Genomic DNA, 20348 nt, shown 5'->3' with positions numbered 1-20348 from the left:
GGAGGAGCAGTCACATGGGGCGCTGGCATAAGCACGCCTTCTACACATCCTGGACATGGTACCCTCGACTGTCTCCAGTGAGCCAGGACCCAGAACGCGGTCTCTGAGGGAGCTGGGGCTGCAGGACTGGCTGGGGCGGATTTACCCCTCAGCTTCGGCATAGGGTCTGGCTCCCAAGGCCTGGCTTGTTGAAGGAATAAAAGACATGTATTCATTCACAGTCTGCTTTGATGATTGGTGGGTAGGTTACTCAGATCCACACTCTCATGGAAAACAACAACAACAAAAAAGTGTCACGCCTTCAAGTTGCTGAAGACCTGAGAAGACCCAGAGGAGCAACTGCCCAAGAGGAGGAGTCTAACAGAAGACCCCTCCCTCCCCATGGAGCTGGACTCCCAGGAGACGACACTTTCAGGTGACCCAGAAATCATCTCCCTCCTCCAGCCGCGGGAATTACAAGGAAGGTGGTTCTGGTGCTGAGCAGGAGAAGGAGCGGGTGAGGACCCCAGTGGGTCCAGGCATATCACCTTGGTTCAAGGTGATCCTATCCATAACACCCTCAGATGAGTGGAGAATGCAAGTGCCAAGTCTTTCTGGATAAGGACATCTTCTTCCCAGGCTTGGGAACTGCCCCACGGGTTACGGAAGGGTGGCAGCCATTGTGGAAGAGCGCCAGGCACACCAGGATGAAAGACAGCTGGAGGAGAACCAGCAGAAGTGACCCCCTCAGCTTTGGGATTCTGAGAGGATCTGATGGATAATAAATCTAATCAATCAGCTAAGCTCACCTTATTTAGAGAAATAAACCTCAAGATAGAAAGGTCCTGCACAGGACAGGAAACCATTAAAGAAAATGACACAGCCAACTTGGAAGAGAACCAAACAGAATGGGCAGAAATAAAAAAGTGTCATAACGAGAAGCGAAAATACAACAGACACGTTTGAAGACACTTGACCTCTTCAGGAAAAGGAGACACGTGGCCACACAGCAGGGGCATGCTGATAACGTATGCAGCCCCCTGCCCAACCCCCTGCTCTCCAGGAAGAAAAACCAACCCTGATCTGTAGCTGCGTCATTTGCCAATTTCCGTGGTGTAAATACTTCCGCCGTGGCCTGTTTCATGTACCAAAGGGTTAACACCCAGCTGGCAGAATTCCTGATGAGCCAGAAAGAGCTGACTCTGGCACACAACCGGCCTAGAGACATGGGAGGATGTCACAACCGCAACCAGAGGAGCACAGATGTCAGCCCGACTACCTGGGACCGGGAAGAGCCGTCCTTGGGAACTTTAAAGACAAGACTCTTATAACATGTCCAGAATTCACTTTATAACTTTGCCATTTCCTTCTCCAGTTTATAACAAGTACGCTTCCACAAAACCAAGAGAGGCCCAAAGGAAGCCAGGTGGGGTGTATAAAAGCCTCAGCACTTAAGACTCAAGAGATATAAAAACGTTATGGCCAAAGAAATGAATGTGTAATGGTGGAATTATGAATAGAGATATGAATAGCTTCGGGACTAGACAATGGCCCCTGAAACCTCACTGTAGGAGAGGCTCATGGCATAGGCATTAAGCCTGGGGGTAGGAGTGAGATGGGGGCTGAAGACCACATTTTATTGTTGTTCAGTCACTAAGTCACATCCAACTCTTGGAGACCCCATGGACTGCAACACACCAGGCTTCCCTGTACTTCACCACCTCCCAGAGCTCACTCAAACTCATGTCCATGGACTCAGTGATGCCATCCAACCATCTCATCCTCTGACACCCCCTTTTCCTCCTGCCCTCGATCTTTCCCAGCATCAGGGTCTTCCAATGAGTCAGCTCTTCACACCAGTTGGCCAAAGTACTGGAGCTTCAGGTTCAGCATCAGTCCTTCCAATGAATATTCAGGGTTGATTTCCTTTAGGATTGACTGGTTTGATGTCCTTGCAGTCCAAGGGACTCTCAAGAGTCTTCTCCAACTCCAAAGTTCAAAAGCATCAATTATTTGGTGCTGAGCCCTCTCTATAGTCCAGTTCTCATGGTTCAGGGCGAAGAGTCTTGACATGAGGACCCAGCACCCAGGTTCAAGTGCTGGCTCTACCCGTCCGGCCCAGTGGCCTTGATCTCCTTGCCCCACCTCTCAGAGCCTCAGTTCCTTCCCTCAGTAAAGGGATCTGACCCCTGTACCACAAGTCAGGTCAGGATGCCCACAGAAGGTGGGGTGGGGATGGGGCTTTGCATCCAGGCTGACAAGTCCCCGAGAACATCTGTTGCTGCATTATCCTTACAGACGGAGTTGTTGAAATTAGACTTGAGGTGCCTCCAAGTCGAGAACCCCCACCCCAATGTCCAGGCTATGAGGAGGGACCCCTGCCCCTCAACTCCATGCTCATCACCACACAGCCATGTCTAGGAACTGGCTCAGACACCAGCTCATGCCCACAAGGCCTCAGCTGGAAACTGCAAGAAACATCCCCCTCTCCCCTGTCCCATGTCCATGGCAACCCTCCCCATGCCCCAGCAGATGAACGCCCCTCCATTCTAAGATGGAAGAACCAAGGTCCCAAGTAGGGAAGCCACTTGCCTGAGGCTGCTCAGCCCCCAGGAAGTGGCCAGGCTGGGTCTGGACCCACACACGTGGCCTCAGAGGGGCTGTGGGTGGTCTGAGTCTCCCTGGGAGCTCAGGTCCCCTCACCGCCTGACCAGCCATTCTGGAGTCTGGTGTGGAGGCAGCTCCCATCCTCCAGCAGGCAGTTGCTCGCTTGCTTTTAAAAAACAATATCCACGAAGACGGGAAACAGATACCGCCACGGCCCACACCAGCTCCGGGGAGGAATGAGGAGAAACTACAGCCTGCCAGCCCTGGGGTGCGGTGGCGAGCCCTGAACGGCAGCTTGAAAGCAAACTGACCTTGTAGGGTTCACGTGTCTGCAGCCTTAACAATTCTGCCAAATCTGGAGTCAAGTTCAACATCAGGGAGGTGCGGGCCTCGGTCACCCCCAGTACACAGCCAGGAGTTTCCTGTGTGGCCTTTTCGGCAATTACCAGTGAACATAAATAATGCCCTGGCTTTGAGTTCACGCTTGAAAAATGCTGATGGGTTTCAGTTACAAGGAAACATGTTGGCCACAAGCTGCTCTTGTCCGTTTCCTGGGAACCCTGGCTGCTAACCCCACCGCCATCGGAGGGACAGAGCAGTGGGGGCTGGGCGGAAGAGGCGCTTCTGCAGAAGGCAGGCCTGGGCCACCTGCCTCCAGGACCTTTCCCCACCATTTCCATCCTGTCTGCTGTCCCAGGGGTCTCTGACATGACACCCCTCCTGGACCTTCATGTGTGAAACTGACTTTGGGGGCCGTCTTCTGGATCAAGGTGTCAGATCCTAATTTGACAATGAGGGCCCCTCTTGTGGGTGGCTGGGGAAGCAATTTTTAAGCTGAGTTCCTCTGGGCCCATGGTGCCTGGCGGAGGGTGGGGGGCAAGTGGATCACCTGTGGTCACAGCCAGTCGGCCAGGCTCAGCCTCCATCTGTCCTATACGCAAAGTTATGAGCACGTTTCTTCCAGACCCACCACTTCCCCCTCCACTGGGTTCCTGGCCCGGGCACCCAGTGTTGTGTACAGGTCTCTGTCTGGGGTACCTCTGGGGCACTGGACAGGGGATCGGGGACTTGCGTGGACACTGTACGGGGGGGGCCTCCTTGGGAAGTTTCTGACAGCTCCTGGGAAACAGGCCTGCATGCTCCTCGCACCTCTAAGCATGGACCAGGGTCATCAGTTTATACACCCTGGGAGCAGGTGAGAAGCGCACTGTGGGGCACTCCTAGACCTGCTAAAAGTCAGAACCTGCATCTTGATGACCTCAGGGGCTTCCGTGCACACCCCGGAACCCTACACCGAGGCAGCCAGGCCGAGGCTTGGTCCCCGCCAGACCACCTGCCCTTCTCAGCCCTCCAACCACGTGCTGTGCCTCCCCCACCCATGGCTGTACTCGAGGGGTCCCGTGTGAGCTCCCCCCATTCCTGGGATAACCGCTCGTGTGTAAAGGCTCAGCTTTGTGGCGGGACGAATGATGCCCTCCAAAAGAGACACCCACATCCCAACTCCCCATATTTGCCAGGGGGCCTTTTTTGGAAATGGGGTCTTTGCCGATGAAATCAAGTTAGATAAGGTTACAGTGGATTAGGTGGGCCTTATGCAGGATGATGGGTGTCTTTATAAGAAGAGGAGAGACACACAGAGAGAAGGAGGCCGTGTGAGGAGGAAGCGGAGGCTGGGGGGATGTGGCCACAAACCCAGGAACACCTGGAGCCCCAGAAACTGGAAGAGTTGGGAGCGATGCTCCTCCAGAGCCCAGGTCAGGGGGCCCAGTCCTGCTGACCCTTGACTTTAGACTTCTGGCCCCCAGAACTGGGAGAGAATCAATTAGTATTGTTTTAAGCCTTCCTGCCACCCCACTTTGTGGTCGTCGGTATCAGAAGCCCCACCTGGGACACTCAATGTTCTGTGTCCCTAAGATCCACCAATCGACCGCTACCTCATCCAGGCCAGTCTTCCCCCTGGTCATCATGGGATGTCTTCTCAACAATAAACCTCCTGACTCGGGAGAAAGTCTCACGCTGCACACAGAGGCCCCATCTGTGTGGGGCTCGAAGCCCATGTTGCCTCGGAGCGGGTCAGCCTCACACACCTGCTGGCCCAGGGGGAGCAAAGGGGGTCACACACCTCTGAGCCTCTGTGACCTCCACACCCTGCCCAGTCAGAACTGCAGACGACCGGGCCAGCAGACATTTCAGGAGGGCAGACTTGCTTATCTGCCCCCATTCCTCTTGCTTCACTGTCCTTTTGCATCCCCCTACCCCTGCTCCTGGGCTTCCCTTGGGCCTCCCTTGGGGCTAGCGGGTAAAGAATCTGCCTGCAATGCAGGAGACCTGGGTTCGATCCCTGCGTTGGGAAGATCCCCTGGTGAAGGGAAAGACTACCCACTCCAGTATTCTGGCCTGGAGAATTCCATTGACTGTGTGTAGCCCATGGGGTCTCCAAGAGTTAGACACGACCGAGCAACTTTCATTTCATTCATCCCTGCTCCTGGTCCAGCCTGTCCAGCTGGCCCTCATGTTTGGGCCCAGGGGACACTGGTGACATCTGGGGACATTTTCAGTTGCATTTATGAATGCTGCAAGATCTTAAACGCCAACAACACCAAGGCTGAGAAATCCCACTTTAAGACTCTTCATCTTTTGGGGGTCATTGTTTGAGGATCCAGTGGAATCCGTGGATTTCTTTCTCCCTGGGGAAGCACTCATAAGCCCAAGTTTGTCTCACAGTGGGCAAGGTCGTGTGGCTGGGCTTTCTCCGAGGCTATCTTGTTCCCCAAACCCTCTCACTTCTTGGAATCAGAGCACACCCGGGAATGAGTCATCCCAGACATCTCTCCGCTAATCGGGCTGGTGTGGACCCGCACACACCACGCACGCTGCCTGTGCCCAGCCGGCCCCTGAAGAGACTCTGGTCTCCAGCAGGGGCAGGCAACAGGCTTCCTGGGGCCTGACTCATCTCAGGGCAAAGCTCGGGATTGCAGGAGCCATGGAAAAATCGGTAATGATCTGAAGACACCACAGGAAGATGGCTCATGCTCAGCTCCAGCTTTTTGAAATCTTAAACCATTTAGTTAATGCCACGATAACAGTTTCACCTAAAAAGGGCCCAATCAGGGACTTCCCTGGTGGTCCAGCGGTTAACACTCTGCCTTCCAATGCAGGGAGTGTGGGTACAATCCCTGGCTGGGGAACTAAGATCACCGCATGCCTTGAGATGTGGCCCCAAAGTTTTTTTTAAAAAAGGTCCAATCAACCGCTGAAAAACTTTTAAGGCTACAGAACCAAATCATCACTGAAATTTGGGGTCACTGTGATCTTGTGATTTGTATTAATAATAAGAAATACATTTTTGGCCTTTGTCCCCCGGTCCTGGCACAGAGCTCCTAAAACTCTGGGAATTACCTAAGTGGGGAGAGCAGACAAGGTGTCTCTTGTTAGGTGAATGAGGTGACTTTTCAAAGAGGGCCTGCTTTCCAAAGAGGGGTGCTGCTTGCCAGGGTAACTAAGCACATGGTTAGAGGATTGGAACTTTCAGTCCCTCCCCTGCCCCCGCCCACCATGTCTGGGAAAGCCAGAAGGGCTTCTGCTTGAAGCAATCACCAACAGCCAGTGATTTAATCAATTGTGCTTGTGTGATGACTCCTCCATAAAAACCCCCAAACAGAGTCTGGGCAGCTTCTGGGTTGATGAACACAGGCAAATTTGGGGAAAGTGAGGCTCAGAGAGTGTGAAGTTCCATGCCTCCCACACACACACCTTGTCCTGTGTATGTGTGGAGGGATATATATGGAGGGATACCCCTCCATCTGCTGTTTCTGAGTTTATTACCTTTTGCAATAAGGCTGTGATCTACTAGGCAACATGTTTCTCTGAGTTCCGTGACCACTCGACAAATTAATAGAACCCAAAGTCATTAGAACCTCTGAACGGGTAGCCGGTGGGTCAGAGCGCAGGTGACAATCTGGGCTTGCAAATGATGGTTGGAGTGGGGGGAAGGTCTTGTAGGGCTGGGCCTTTAACCTGTGGGGTCTGGAACTACCCCCAGATAGGCAGTGTCCACACTGAGTTAAGTTGCAGGACCCCCAGCTGCTGTCACAGAAGTGTTGGGTGGTGCTGGGGAAACAACGCATGCATGTTGGAACTGGAAGAAGCCTCGTCACTGATTAGTACAACTCGATCTTTCCTGGTGGCCATAACCAATGTCTTTATGCTTGATGTTTATTTCAAAGTCAGAAGTTTTAAAGAACGTATGTGTGGTGAAGGATTTAAATGGACTTGGAAAGGCTATTCTTTCTCCTTTGTGAGCATGGCCATTCCATTATCATATGAGCAATAATGATATGACTGAATATTCACATCACCAGTGAGAATGACCTGAGTGCCAGACTCTAAGTTAAGTACTTTAGGATAACCCAGTGATGTACTGACTTGTTTCCCAGGTGGTTCAGCAGAAAAGAACCCGCCAGCCAATGCAGGAAACGCAGGAGACCTGGGTTCAATCCCTGGGTGGGGAAGATCCCCTGGAGGAGGAAATGGCAACCCATTTCAGTATTCTTGCCTGAAAAATTCCATGGATAGAGGATCTTCGATGCTACAGTCCACAGGGCTGCAAAGAGTTGGACACGAATGAGCAACTGAACATGCACACAGTTGTGCAAATACTGTTGGTATCTCTTTTTGACAAATGGTGAAACTTCATGGCTGTTGGTGTTCAGTCATCCGATTTTGTCTGATTCTTTGCGACCCCATGGACTATACACTCCAAGGAATTCTCTAGGCCAGAATACTGGAGTGGGTAGTGTTTCCCTTCTCCGGGGATTTTTCTGACTCCCCACATATTGTAAGACTAAACTTGAGAATTCTTGTTTTTTATTTCATTTCAAATAGCCTTTGGGTATTTGAAAGGACAGTGTAGGTACTTTCAAGATGTCTTCTGCAAAACAAAGCCCTTTTGGCAAATATGGTCATGATATCCAGGTCAGTGCTGCTGTTGTAAGTGTCACATCTCAGCCAGAAGGCAGATCCGAAGCTCTTCCTCTGGCAGAAACAAATTCACAAAATAAGCCAGGAAAGACAGCTGGAAAAACAAACCACACCAACAACTGGAAAAGCATTCCTCATCAGACAAAGCTAGAGAATAACCCAACATCCTTGTGGCCCAAAAACCCTCTTGGCAATGAATGTTCAGGAAGGAAGAGATGAACCATATCAAGTTCTAAGCAGAGGCAATGCCCACGGCCAGTGTAGTTTAGAGACGGCCTGACTGCTCAGATGTAGACACACACCAAGGTAAACCCTTTGCAGACGGGAGTGATGGTCATCACCATAGTGTTTACTCTGGTGACAACCTGCCCTGGGCACCACATAAGGGAGCAGACCTGATGCTCTTCCTCTGCCCCCACACCATTCACTCATGAAGGCAGCTCAGGTGCTATCGTGCCCTGCCTGCCTGTCTGGCTTGACCATAAGCTGTGACCACCTCCAGGGAAGGACTCTGCCTTCTCTTCTCTCTGCACCATGAACCTGCACACAGGGGGCCTTCAGAACCTCAGGAGATTCACCACACCCCCACTATAGCCAGAACCCTCCCCAGGCATTAAAACAGCTGTGGAGTCACTTTGGCCCAAGCCCTGGTTACGGATCCCTGGAACCTACTACAGCCTCTACAGTGTGAATAATCAGGTCCTTTCTGCACAGATTCCCGGCTGTGAGATCTGAGCTTTGGATTCATTGTCAGCTCCGTCCCTCCTGTGGCAGCCAGGTGGGCCGTGATGTAAACAAAGGAGCTCATGAGCTGAGTTTCAAGGGAGGCACTGAAAGGACAGCGATGGATGTAACCTGTTACAAACTGAGGGAGGGTCCCTACATGTCTCAGAAAAGGCCTCTGGTGTGCAGGTGTGGAGGAGGGCCCCCACACTGCAAAGGAAAGAGAGGTACTCAGGGGCAAAGGCTCGTGGCCTCTCCTGTAGCAGCTCCAGTTGGTAGCTCGTGCACAGTGGGCAGCCAATGTGGTCACATGAGTGTGACTCTTATTCCCTCACAAAGCAAGAGAAAGGGGGCAGGGTGTGGGAGTACCTGGAGGGTGTGGTGGGGTGGATGAAGGGAGGTATCCTTCCTCTCTTCAGTGCAAATTGCTTTTGTGAGTCTCAGAGCTGCCAGAAGGCACTTAGCAAGTCAGGTCCCCACAGTATCCAGTGTGGGCTGGGTGCCTTAGCCCCTGTCAGGCCACACCATATGGCTTTCCTGAGTTCTAACAGCAGGATCTGGGGATTTTGTCTAGGTACACACTTCCTTGCTGTAGCTGTGTTACCTGTTACCCCCTTCTTTGAGCCCCAGTTTTGTCCTCTAGAAAAAAGACATCGATTGCTACCTTAGCAGGTTGCTGCCTTAATCCTGTGAGGACTAATTAGGGTAATCCTACAATTAATAGCTGGCCTTAAGAGATATCAATGAATAGCTGGCCTTAAGAGATACTGGGCTTCCCTGATAGCTCAGCTGGTAAAGACTCCTCCTGCCATGCAGGAGTTCCCGGTCTGATTCCTGGGTTGGGAATCCTGATCCACTGCAGAAGGGACAGGCTACCCACTCCAGTATTCTGGCTTTTCTTGTGGCTCAGCTGGTAAAGACTCTGCCTGCAATGTGGGAGACCTGGGTTCAATCCCTGGACTGGGAAGATCCCCTGGAGAAGGGAAAGGCTACCCACGCCAGTATTCTGGCCTGGAGAATTCCATGAACTGTATAGCCTATGGGGTCACAAGAATCTTACCCGAATGAGGGACTTTCACTTCACTTTCAAGAGATATGACCTGAATCCAGATTAAACTGGAGTCTCCAAGTGTCACCTGGCATTTCTTCCCTGAAGCCAGCCAAAACCCACACAGTTGCATTTCCAGGGTCTCCACTTAGCCAGCTGGACAGAAAACCCAGCGCGGTTCAAACAAGCTGACAGACAAGCAGGAGAGGACTCACAGGCAGACGGCTTCCCTCCGCTTTCAGGTGGAGCTCCGGGACCACAGCAGGAACCGGCGCTCTCAAACCCTGGGCTCAGCAGTGGCCTCATTCTCAGGCCAGCAGCTCTGCCCTGATGGGCTCAGGAAGGCCACCAACTGCCCCAGGCTGACCTCACGCCCCTCCCACTGCTGTAGCCTGACCCCACCCAGCCCCACCCCTTCTGGCAGAAGGCCAGCTCCTCTTCCCTTGATTCCCGCCTGAGGCCCGGCCCTGGGCCCCGATTGGTCATCGCACCAGTCCTGAGCCAATCACGGTGGCCAGGGGGGAGAGAACACACTGATTGGCCAGGGCCAGGTCATGTAACCATACTCTTCAGGACACGTGTGAGCTGCTCCCCCTGTGTCAGCGGTGGAGACCGTGCGATACCCCCAGAGCAGGGCTGAGAGTCCAGTCACTATGTCCATGTGCTCAGTGTCCTGGGACGTGCCTGCGCATCCTCTCTACACACCACTTCGTCCTCTGCACGCACAATGTTCATGACACACCTCTTCCCTTCCCAAGTGCCGTTTCACGCGCCCACATTCAAGGGAGCAGGTCCTCCTGTTGGAAGATAGGTTTGGAGATCCTCTCTTAACCTCTGGCCTTGTTTCTTCTGTCATGTTAGAATAATTTCTTCAGTCTAAAAACCCCCACAAGCACCACCACACGCTGCTTTGCGTATTCAGGATTCTTAGCTGTTGTGAGTCGAGGGACGGCCCACGGGCCTCCCAAAGGGAATGAGTTTTGTCCAAGGAAGCACCTGAGAGGCGAAATCAGTGAATCACTTTGCTGTACATCTTAAACAAACAAATTATTGTAAATCAACAATACCTCAACTGAAAGAAAAGATATTCCTTCATCAAAAATTGTTCGGAATTTTGTAAAGTTTTTCTTTCAATTGTTGGTTCTTCAGTTCAGTTCAGTCGCCCAGTCGTGTCCGACTCTTTGCAACCCCATGAATCACAGGACACCAGGCCTCCCTGTCCATCACCATCTCCCGGAGTTCACTCAAGCTCACATCCATTGAGTCCGTGATGCCATCCAGCCATCTCATCCTCTGTCGTCCCCTTCTCCTCCTGCCCCCAATCCCTCCCAGCATCAGGGTCTTTTCTAATGAGTCAACTCTTCGCATTAGTTGGCCAAAGTACTGGAGTTTCAGCTTTAGCATCATTCCTTCCAAAGAACACCCAGGGCTGATCTCCTTTAGAATGGACTGGTTGGATCTCCTTGCAGTCCAAGGGACTCTCAAGAGTCTTCTCCAACACCACAGTTCCAAAGCATCAATTCTTCGGCGCTCAACTTTCTTTACAGTCCAATTCTCACATCCATACATGACCACTGGAAAAACCATAGCCTTGACTAGATGGACTTTGTTGGCTAAGTAATGTCTCTGCTTTTCAATATGCTATCTGCTGCTGCTGCTCCTGCTAAGTCGCTTCAGTCGTGTCCGACTCTGTGCGACCCCATAGACGGCAGCCCACCAGGCTCCCCCATCCCTGGGATTCTCCAGGCAAGAACACTGGAGTGGGTTGCCATTTCCTTCTCCAATGCATGAAAGTAAAAAGTGAAAGTGAATTCGCTCAGTCGTGTCCAACTCTTAGCGACCCCAAGGACTGCAGCCTACCAGGCTCCCCCATCCATGGGATTTTCCAGGCGAGAGTACTGGAGTGGGGTGCCATTGCCTTCTCCGATATGCTATCTAGGTGGTCATAACTTTTCTTCCAAGGAGTAAGCGTCTTCTAATTTCATGGCTGCAGTCACCATCTGCAGTGATTTTGGAGCCCCCCAAAATACAGTCTGACACTGTTTCCCCATCTATTTGCCATGAAGTGATAGGATCAGATATCATGTTGGTTCTTAGTGTGTGTCTAATTGGTTTGGTGGTGTTTTGTGAGGTAGGGATCCAACTTACTTTTCCATATGGATACCAAATTGTCCCAATGGGACGATTCCTTTGTCCTTTCTCCTGGAAATGTCCTTTCTGGGTTTACATATTAAGAAGCTTTTTTTAAAATGCCAAGTATCAAGAACTTCAGAATTTTTTTAATTTGTAGAGCGCCACAGAGGCATATTTCCATTTCTGTGTCTTCTCTTTGCATTTCACCATTGCCAGTCTCTAGTATACACAAGTACCCTCAGAGGGTTCTCCGTAGTGAACCGTGTATGTTTCTGTGAGAACAGAGAATGTGAGCATGGAGGAGGGTCTGAGTCCATAGTGACCATGTAACTAGGCTCAGCAACCCCAATATTAAGTCTGGCTGAGACTTCCTAAGGCAAGGTCTGTGTTTCTTCCTCTCTGTGTCTGGATACGCAGAACAATGTTGGTGGATTGGGACTTGGGTCTCTGGGTCCAGCAGTGTAGAGATATACCCATAGCCTGCTTTTCCATTATATTTTCCTCCTGTGGGCTCTGCTGAAATAGTGTGGAGATATTTCTGCTAACAGCTTGAGAGGTAGTCAGTCCTTCTGCTTCTCATCCCCTGCCTCATCTGTACTTCTGTCATTTTTTTTTATATAGCTAATTTTCAATGTTGTTAGTCCTTGTGTCATTCTGACACTCAGGCACCTGTGGTTTAATAGACCTCCAGCTCCTGAGAGCTTTTTGCCTGGTGGAGACATGGAGAACTCAGGGAGCAGCACCACATCACACTGGAGCCTGGACCAGAGAGAAGGTTCTTGCCAGGAAGGCTCCATCGCTGCTGTGGAGGGTTCGGAGTTATCACTTCTGATTGTGTATCCACTGGGCCCTCAGTGCAGGCCCCACTCTGAGATCTGGAAAGGAGGTGGCTTCCCTCATTGACACAGAGCTAGTATATTTTTGTCCTCGTCCTTGTCCAGTCCCGTTTGGTTCCCAGGCTCTACCCTTGACCCTCACCCAGAGGATCAGGAGAGCCCAGTTCTAGAGGAGTTTCATACAAGGAGAGGCTCCTGGAGACACTCCAACCCCCAGGCCTAAATAAGCATTTCCTTGGAGTTTCACAGCCCTGGGAGGAGATACTGGGTTTGTGTCCATTTTACAGTTGAACATGTTGAGCCTCAGATCATTGTGCAATTTGCCCTGGGTCACTCTGCAGGTCAGCAGGTGAGCTGGGATTTGAACCCAGACTCTATGTCTTGGAGCCCATGACTGTACAGGTGTTTCTGCCCCTTGGTTAAATTTATTTCAGTATTTTTTTTTTTTGGATGCATTTGTATATGGGACTGTTTTGTTCTCTCTCTGATGGTTCATATCTTGCTATATTGCTGAGTTTATTAGTTTTAATAGTTGTTACTGGTGGAGTTTTTAGGGTTTCATATAAATCCTGTCGTAATCGAATAGTGACAGTGTAACTTCATCTGTTCCTTTAATCTGATGCCTTTAATTTCCTTTTCTCGCCTAGTTCCTCTGGGTAGGACACTTCCACTACTATGTTGAACAAGACTGGTGAGAGTGGACATCCTTGTTCTTTCCTAATCTTTTAGGGAAACCCCTGTTGGCTCAGATGGTAAAGCGTCTGCCTACACTGTGGGAGACCCAGGTTCGATCCCTGGGCTGGGAAGATCCCCTGGAGAAGAAAATGGCAACCCACTCCAGTACTCTTGCCTGGAAAATCCCTGGTAGGGGGGTCGCCAAGAGTCGGGCACAACTGACGGACTTCACTTTCACTTTTCACCTCTTTGCCACTGAGCTGGATGTTAGCTGTGGGCTTGTCTTATGTACCCTTTAGCATGTTCCATGTATAACCACTGTATTGAGAGATTGTATCAAAATTGATGTTTCCCTTTGTCAAAAGCTTTTTCTGCAATTATTGCGAAGATCATGTGATTTTATTCTTAATTTTGCTCATATTGTGTATCACAGTGATTGATGTACAGATAATAAATCATGCTTGAAGGCACAGAATGACTTACATTTGATCATAGTGTGTGATTCTTTAATGTATTCATCAATTTGGTTTGCTAATATTCTTTTGAGGATTTTTACATCCATGTCCACCAGGGTCAGGGTTCTCTGGTGGTTCATATAGTAAAGAATCTGCCTGCAATCCGGGAGACCTGGGTTTGACCCCTAGGCCAGGAAGATCCGCTCAAGAAAGGAATGGCTACCCACTCCAATATTCTTGCCTGGAAAATTCTCTGGACAGAGGACCTGGTGGGCTACAGTCCATGGGTCACAAATAACTGGGCATGACTGAGTGATTCACACTTACAAGACTGCTTCTTGACATTCTTAATATCTAAATTTAAGATTTTATCTCAGTCAAAAATTACAGTCAAAGGCAAAATGTCAAAAGTCCAAGAGTCCTTAGAAATAAATGACAATAAGGCATAACAGATGAAAGCAAGAAGGACTCCACATTATTTACTTTTCCTAAGAATTTTAGATCGTCAGAGGAATTCTCATTAAGCTGAATTAAAATGCAAGCTTTAGTTTAAAATGGAAACCTTTTTTGGTATTATGTTTCTATGTTGAGACTGAAATTTCATTATTTATGTATGATATCTTAAACAATACTTTGTGGCTATTAAAATCATATTTTCAAAACCTTTAATGAGATTTCGAAGCACTTATAGTGGAAAAATAACTAGGAATAGAAGATGATCCCATATAGCTTTAGATGACAGTACAGATGTGTTGAATGATAGTTTTCAGATTGTATTTATTTATTTTTAATCAAAGAATAACTGCTTTACAATGTTTGGTTGGTTTTCCTCATACAACAAGACAAATAAGCCATAAGGATATTATCCACTCTTTGGTGAGCCTGCCTCCCACTTCCCGCTATCCCACCCTCTAGGTCATCACAGAGCTCCATGATGGGCTCCTTGTATTACATAGAAACTTCCCACTAGCTTGCTATTTTGCATATGGTAGTGGCTATGTTTCAATGCTACTCTCTCAATTCGTCCCACCCTCTCCTTCTCCAGCTGAGTTCACGAGTCCTTCCTCTACATCTGTGTATCTATTCAGTTCAGTTCAATTCATTTCAGTGGCTCAGTCGTGTCTGACTCTATGCAACCCCATGAACCACAGCACGCCAGACCTCTCTGTCCATCACTAACTCCTGGAGTTTACCCAAACTCATGTCCATTGAGTTGGTGATGCCATCTAACCATCTCATCCTCTGTCGTCCCCTTCTCCTGCCTTCAATCTTTCCCAACATCAGGGTCTTTTAGCACATGGCCAAAATATTGGAGTTTCAGCTTCAACATCAGTCCTTCCAATGAACACCCAGGACTGATTTCCTTTAGGATGGACTGGTTGGATCTCTTGCAGTTCAAGGGACTCTCAAGAGTCTTCTCCAACACCACAGTTCAAAAGCATCAATTCTGTGCTCAGCATTTTTTATAGTCCGACTCTTACATCCATACATAACTACTAGAAAAACCTAGTCAAGGCTATGGTTTTTTTAGTGGTCAGGTATGGATGTGAGAATTGGACTGTGAAGAAAGCTGAGCGCTGAAGAATTGATGCTTTTGAACTGTGATGTTGGAGAAGACTCTTGAGAGTCCCCTAGGCTTCAAGGAGATCCAACCAGTCCATCCTAAAGGAGGTCAGTCCTGGGTGTTCATTGGAGGGACTGATGCTGAAGCTGAAACTCCAATATTTTGGCCACCTCATGCGAAGAGTTGACTCACTGGAAAAAAATCTGGTGCTGAGAGGGATTGGGGGCAAGAGGAGAAGGGGACGACAGAGGATGAGATGGCTGGATGGCATCACGGACTCAGTGGACATGAGTTTGGGTGAACTCGAGGAGTTGGTGATGGACAGGGAGGTCTGGCGTGCTTCGATTCATGGGGTCCCAAAGAGTCGGACATGACTGAGCGACTGAACTGAACTGAGTGTGCTGAGAGTGCTATGTCTAGATGATGGAAAAACAGTGAGGTTTCTATATATATGTATCATTTTAATCTTCTGCAGCAAATATGTCTAACAAAACATATAATAAATATTATTTTAAAATATACAATGTTTGACCTTGTTTATAAGAGAGGCCTTTTTAATATGATAAAATTTACTTTAGTGTAATTATTTCTCCCAGCAAACCAAATGCTTGTAAGCAAGCATTTCCTTGAACAATGCTAAATTTTTTTTAGACATGAACTAATCTTTTTTTTTATTTTTTCACATATTTATTTATTTTTGGCTGCACTGGATCTTATTGCTATGCTCAGGCTTTATCTAGATACAATGTACCGGCTTCTCATTGATGTGGATTCTCTTGTTCTGAAGCATGGGCTGCAGAGCGTGTGGGCTTCAGTAGTTATGGCACACTGGCGTAGTTGCCCCATGGCATGTGGGATATCCCTGGACCAAGGACAGAACCTGTCTCCCCTGCATTGGCAGGTGGATGCTTAACCACAGGCCCAACATCGAAGTCCTAAAAAAAAAATTTTTTTTTGAAAGGGGAATTCCAGGCAGTTTCTACATTTGCAGTAATCACAGTGATTCAACAGTAACAGAGTGAATTTATTCAATGGTCCCATATACTGAGCATCCAATGTCCATGACTTTAATCCTTATTTGTTGCTGTTGTTCCGTCACTCAGTTGTGTCCGACTCTGTTACCCCATGCACGGCAGCATGCCAGGCTTCCCTGTCCTTCACTATCTCCCAGAGTCTGCTCAAACTCATGTCCACTGAGATGGTGATGCCATCCAAGCATCTCATCCTCTGTCACTCCCTTCTCCTCCCGCCCTCAATCTTTCCCAGGATCAGGGTCTTTTCCAATGAATCAGTTCTTCCCATCAGTTGGCCGAAATCCTTGTTGTCCAAAGGACTCTCATGAGTCTTCTCCAGCACCTCAAATGATCTAGAAAAATAATTAGTATGAAATTATTGCCATTTTAACCATCTCCTGAACGTGCCTTGCTTTATTTTAGAAAACTCATTTCCAGATTTCCTGCTTTTGCTTAGAAGAAGGTAAGAGAGCAGGCTGACCAAGAAATGCATCCTAGCCCAGGTCTCTAGCTAGGAACTGGGGTTTGTGCCGTGGGGTGAGAAGGTGGAGCTCTGCAGAGCCTTCGTGTAATTGTGGCTTTATAGGGTAGTCACGGGTCTAGAACAAGCTTGACTTTCGGCCAAAGCACCTCATGAGATTTTCAACGATTATAAAAGGAAATGAAAGGGAATAAGATGTAGTGTTCTGGTGCTATACTCTGTTTTTTAAAAGCAGGATGGTTATGCAGAGTCTTTGAGCACAGCAAAAAGGTTTTCTTATTTATTTTTTTCCTCTTCCTATTTATAGCCAGATCAAATTCTTGAGAAATCTAGGTAAGGGGCCAAAGTTGAGGTTAATTGGTGTTAAATCCAGGAGAACTGGAGGAAGCCAGGAAGATGGAACAAGAAGTGGATGGGGCTGCAATCAGTAAAACCGGCACCGTCCTCCTGCAGCACACCCCTCTGAAGTGTAACCCACGGTGCTTTGTCTTCAGTCAGTCCCTCCCGCTGGCCCCACGAGGACAGGAGAGTGATCAGCTTTGCCCACTGAGCACGGGGGTGGTTGGCCCAGTTAATCTGCCCTGTGTTAAGAAATTGGGCCTGCAGCCCAGCACACAGGGCACCAGACCCATCCATTCTGCGTGTTTGGGCAAAAGTGGCTGAGGATGACAGTCCAACAAATACCAAAGCTGCTTCTGATTCCAGACTCACTCCTGAGTGCATTTTCTTTTAAAGTATAATCAGGTTCCCTCTTGATTGCACTTTGTCTGAGATTGCATAATAAACATGCTTTTGTTTAAAAAATTGCTTTGCATTGTCACTTCTGAACTATGTTGATGATATCGAATCTGACATAGCAACAGAGTTTGGTTTTTTGTTTTTATTTGCACTCAAGAAGGGTTCTGAAGACAGAAGACAGAAGAATGACCTGAGAAGTGTCACTCTTTTGGAGGCCAACGCTAAGGTGAAGGGTATTGCAATATCCAGGGAGAGGATAATTCTAAAAGATGAACTTCAATAAGGTACTTTTGAGCATATTTTCCATGGGGTTTTAGTAGATGAAAAAGATCCAAATATGGAGAAGGAATGGCAACCCACTCTAGTATTCTTGCCTGGGAAATCTCATGGTCAGAGGAGCCTGGGGGCCTACAGTCCATGGCATCACAAAGAGACAGACACAACTTAGCAACTGAACAACAACAACACACAATCAGGCAGATTGCGATTTGGGGAAACACTGCTTGATGGAAATGTAGAATAAAATGGAGAGTGAAGTGACCTAGCAATATGGAGCATAGCGTTTTGGAAGAAATTAAAAGTGTATAGAATAATAGTTGCAAATATTCAAACAATAAAGTCTGTGGCTAAAGGAAAAAAAGAAAAAGATCCAAATAAAGAAAAGCAAGTATTTGTAAAAACAGTTAAAGATCAAGCTTCTGAAATTCAGGTGACAATGATGCTCACTGAGAGTTGTAAGCTATGAGGTCTTCATCACAGAAATCTTCTTCCTATCACCAGGATGTGTATAGAAGGAGAAAAGCCCATGGGGATACTGGCTTACATGAATTGGGGGAATCTTAGATTGTTTTTACGGCAGTGCCAATTAGTAGAGGCCCATAATCCACAGGCAGTTTCTCAACAAGAATTGGTTCACATGACTGTTCAGATTGCCTGAGGAATGAGATGTCTGTCCAGCAGGGAAGTCATCCACCAAGATGTGGCTGTTAGGAACTGTATCGCTGGGGATATACTTCAAGTTAAGATTGCAGACAATGCCGTCTGCAGAGACTTGTTCCCCATGGACTATCTCATTGCCTGGGGGACAATGAAAACAGGTGGGTTTGGTGGACGGCCCTTGAAAGTCTGGTTAATAATGAGTTCTCCAGTGTCAGTGATCCGTGGGCCTTCAGAGTGATGCTGTGGGAGCTAGCTTTTGACTCTGGGCCAAATGCCCTACGTGGACATGGACCCCTTTGACATGGCTGCGTGCCCTAAAAGATGGTTACTGCGCAGTCCTGAGGACTTGTTTGCTGTGCTGGCTTGTTGCTGGCCCTTCGATCTGGAAGGGAGAGCCCAGTTCTAGCAGCTGGTCATGTATAGCCACCTCTGCCATGTCCTGATGATTACAGATGAGTCACTAATTGCACCCCATGTTCAGCAATATATCATGAAAGAAAAAGATCAAAGAATTTGTGCACCTTCCTTAAAACCACCACAGGTAAATACTATTAATAATCTTGTTTTTTCCTCTTAACATTTTTAAACACTTTTTAAAAACATTTTTTTCATTTCATTAATTATTTTGCTACAATGTTACTTTTGATAACTCCCTAAAATACTGTAATAGGTCTAACACCAGTAACTTATCCAGAATCCCATTGGGAACATTTTAATTATTTTGAAGTTTTTGACATTTGAATAATACTACAAAAACATTTTGTCACATAAATGTCTATATGTATGTTAGTCACTCAGTTGTGTCCAACTCTTTGCAACCCACGAACTGTAGCTTGCCAGGGTCCTCTGTCCAGGGGATTCTCCAGACAAGAACATCGGAATGGGTTGCCATTCCCTTCTCCAGGGGATCTTCCCAACCCAGGGATTGAACCCAGGTCTCCTGCATTGCAGGCAGATTCCTCACCATCTGAGCCAGCGGGGAAGCCCAAATGTCTCTATAATCCATGACTGTTTAAGAAGGCTAATAGGTAGACTAAAATGGTCATTAGTGTGGATATGGTTTCAGCAACTCAGAGAACGGAGCAAAAGCCAAGTGCTTAATAAGACATTGTCTGGACACTCTCCAGGGAGGGAGGGGTGGAAATCCTGGGAAGTGGTTTGCATCAGGAAGATTCCAGACTCCTGTGGGATCATAGCATAATGGAGGACAGAGAGAGCTGTCAAAGCCAGAGACCTTTTGCTGTGATTCAGCAGGGAGAGCATGAGGTGTGCCCAAGGGGACAGAAAAGACAAAAGAAACCAGAGGAAGAGCAGTCAAGTGCTGAGACATGGTAAAACCTGAGTCTGAGGAGTCAAGAAAAAACAGGCAAAGATGACTCAGGACCCAGGAAAGAGATGGGTGAAAAGTCACTTCATGTTCTTGTGGAAATCTATTCCAAAAACTGAGTTTTGTATTTTCTATTTGTCCAACTCAAACTATTGGGGGATGTCAAAAAATCTTTAAAAGTTTATATGTATTTAATGAAATTCCATAGAGTGAATGTTTAACATCCAGGCAGAGAGACTGTGTGCACCCTGCTTATCTTTACTACTGGGGACAAATTTCTGGCCTTTAATCCTATTATCTTCAATTTATAAAATGGACATGATATTTTTCAGATTTGCTTAAAGTTTAAGTTTTTTGAGCAAAGATTGTGGGCAACTTTGCTTAAAGGCTGATTGGTTAGCAGGACTTTTCAGGTGGTGCTTGTGGTAAAGAACCCTCCCTGTCAGTGCAGGAGACCTAAGAGATGCTGGTTCCATTTCTGGGCCAAGAAGATCCTCTGGAAGAGAGCATGGCAACCCACTCCAGTATTCTTGCCTGGCGAATCCCATGAACAAAGAAGCCTGGTGGGCTAAGGGCCATAAGGTTGCAAAAAGTTAGGCATGACTGAAGCGACTTAGCATGCAACAAGCACAGATGGTTGACATGCCTTAGAAAGGAGAGGTTGGCTACTGCCCTGTAGGGACTAGCGTTTGTCCCCTGCCGATCACGGCCGTGTACTCACATTCTAGCCTTCTTTCCTCCAGAAGAGACTTTGTTTCTATTCCAGAAGAAAATACAGGATCTTTCTTACTGAGGAGGAGAGCAGGAGTAGATGTGTCAGCCATCTATTTAAGCTCTGAGTTTCATAACC

At 48.0% G+C, this 20348-nt stretch overlaps 2 protein-coding genes across 4 annotated transcripts in view; both read right to left on the bottom strand.

Moving 5' to 3' along the window:
- The window catches only part of LOC112445756 (liprin-alpha-1-like), a 38281-nt gene extending 28553 nt beyond the window's left edge, over window positions 1-9728 (bottom strand). The window contains exon 1 of the mRNA XM_024989227.2: window positions 9553-9728. The gene's annotated coding sequence lies outside the window, so the exon portion shown is untranslated. The remainder of the gene's footprint in view (window positions 1-9552) is intronic.
- Window positions 9729-16003: 6275 nt separating this feature from the next.
- Window positions 16004-20348, bottom strand: part of LOC784541 (tumor necrosis factor receptor superfamily member 10A) — a 102201-nt gene continuing 97856 nt past the window's right edge. Inside the window, exons 10-11 of one of the 3 annotated variants that reach the window (XM_010808048.4) lie at window positions 20220-20347; window positions 16276-16366 (exon numbers count right to left, since the gene is read on the bottom strand). In XM_010808048.4, coding sequence (XP_010806350.1) covers window positions 20256-20347 — 92 coding nt within the window. In that variant the 3' untranslated portion in view covers window positions 16276-16366; window positions 20220-20255. Of the gene's footprint in view, window positions 16367-20219; window position 20348 lie in introns of all 3 variants that reach the window. The other 2 variants (XM_005210270.5, XM_024989230.2) reach the window with 2 other exon arrangements.

This window comes from Bos taurus, unplaced genomic scaffold (genome assembly GCF_002263795.3).
Source record: "Bos taurus isolate L1 Dominette 01449 registration number 42190680 breed Hereford unplaced genomic scaffold, ARS-UCD2.0 Leftover_ScbfJmS_752, whole genome shotgun sequence".
Taxonomy (NCBI): Eukaryota; Metazoa; Chordata; class Mammalia; order Artiodactyla; family Bovidae; genus Bos; species Bos taurus.
This window is presented reverse-complemented; position numbering and strand designations above follow the sequence as displayed.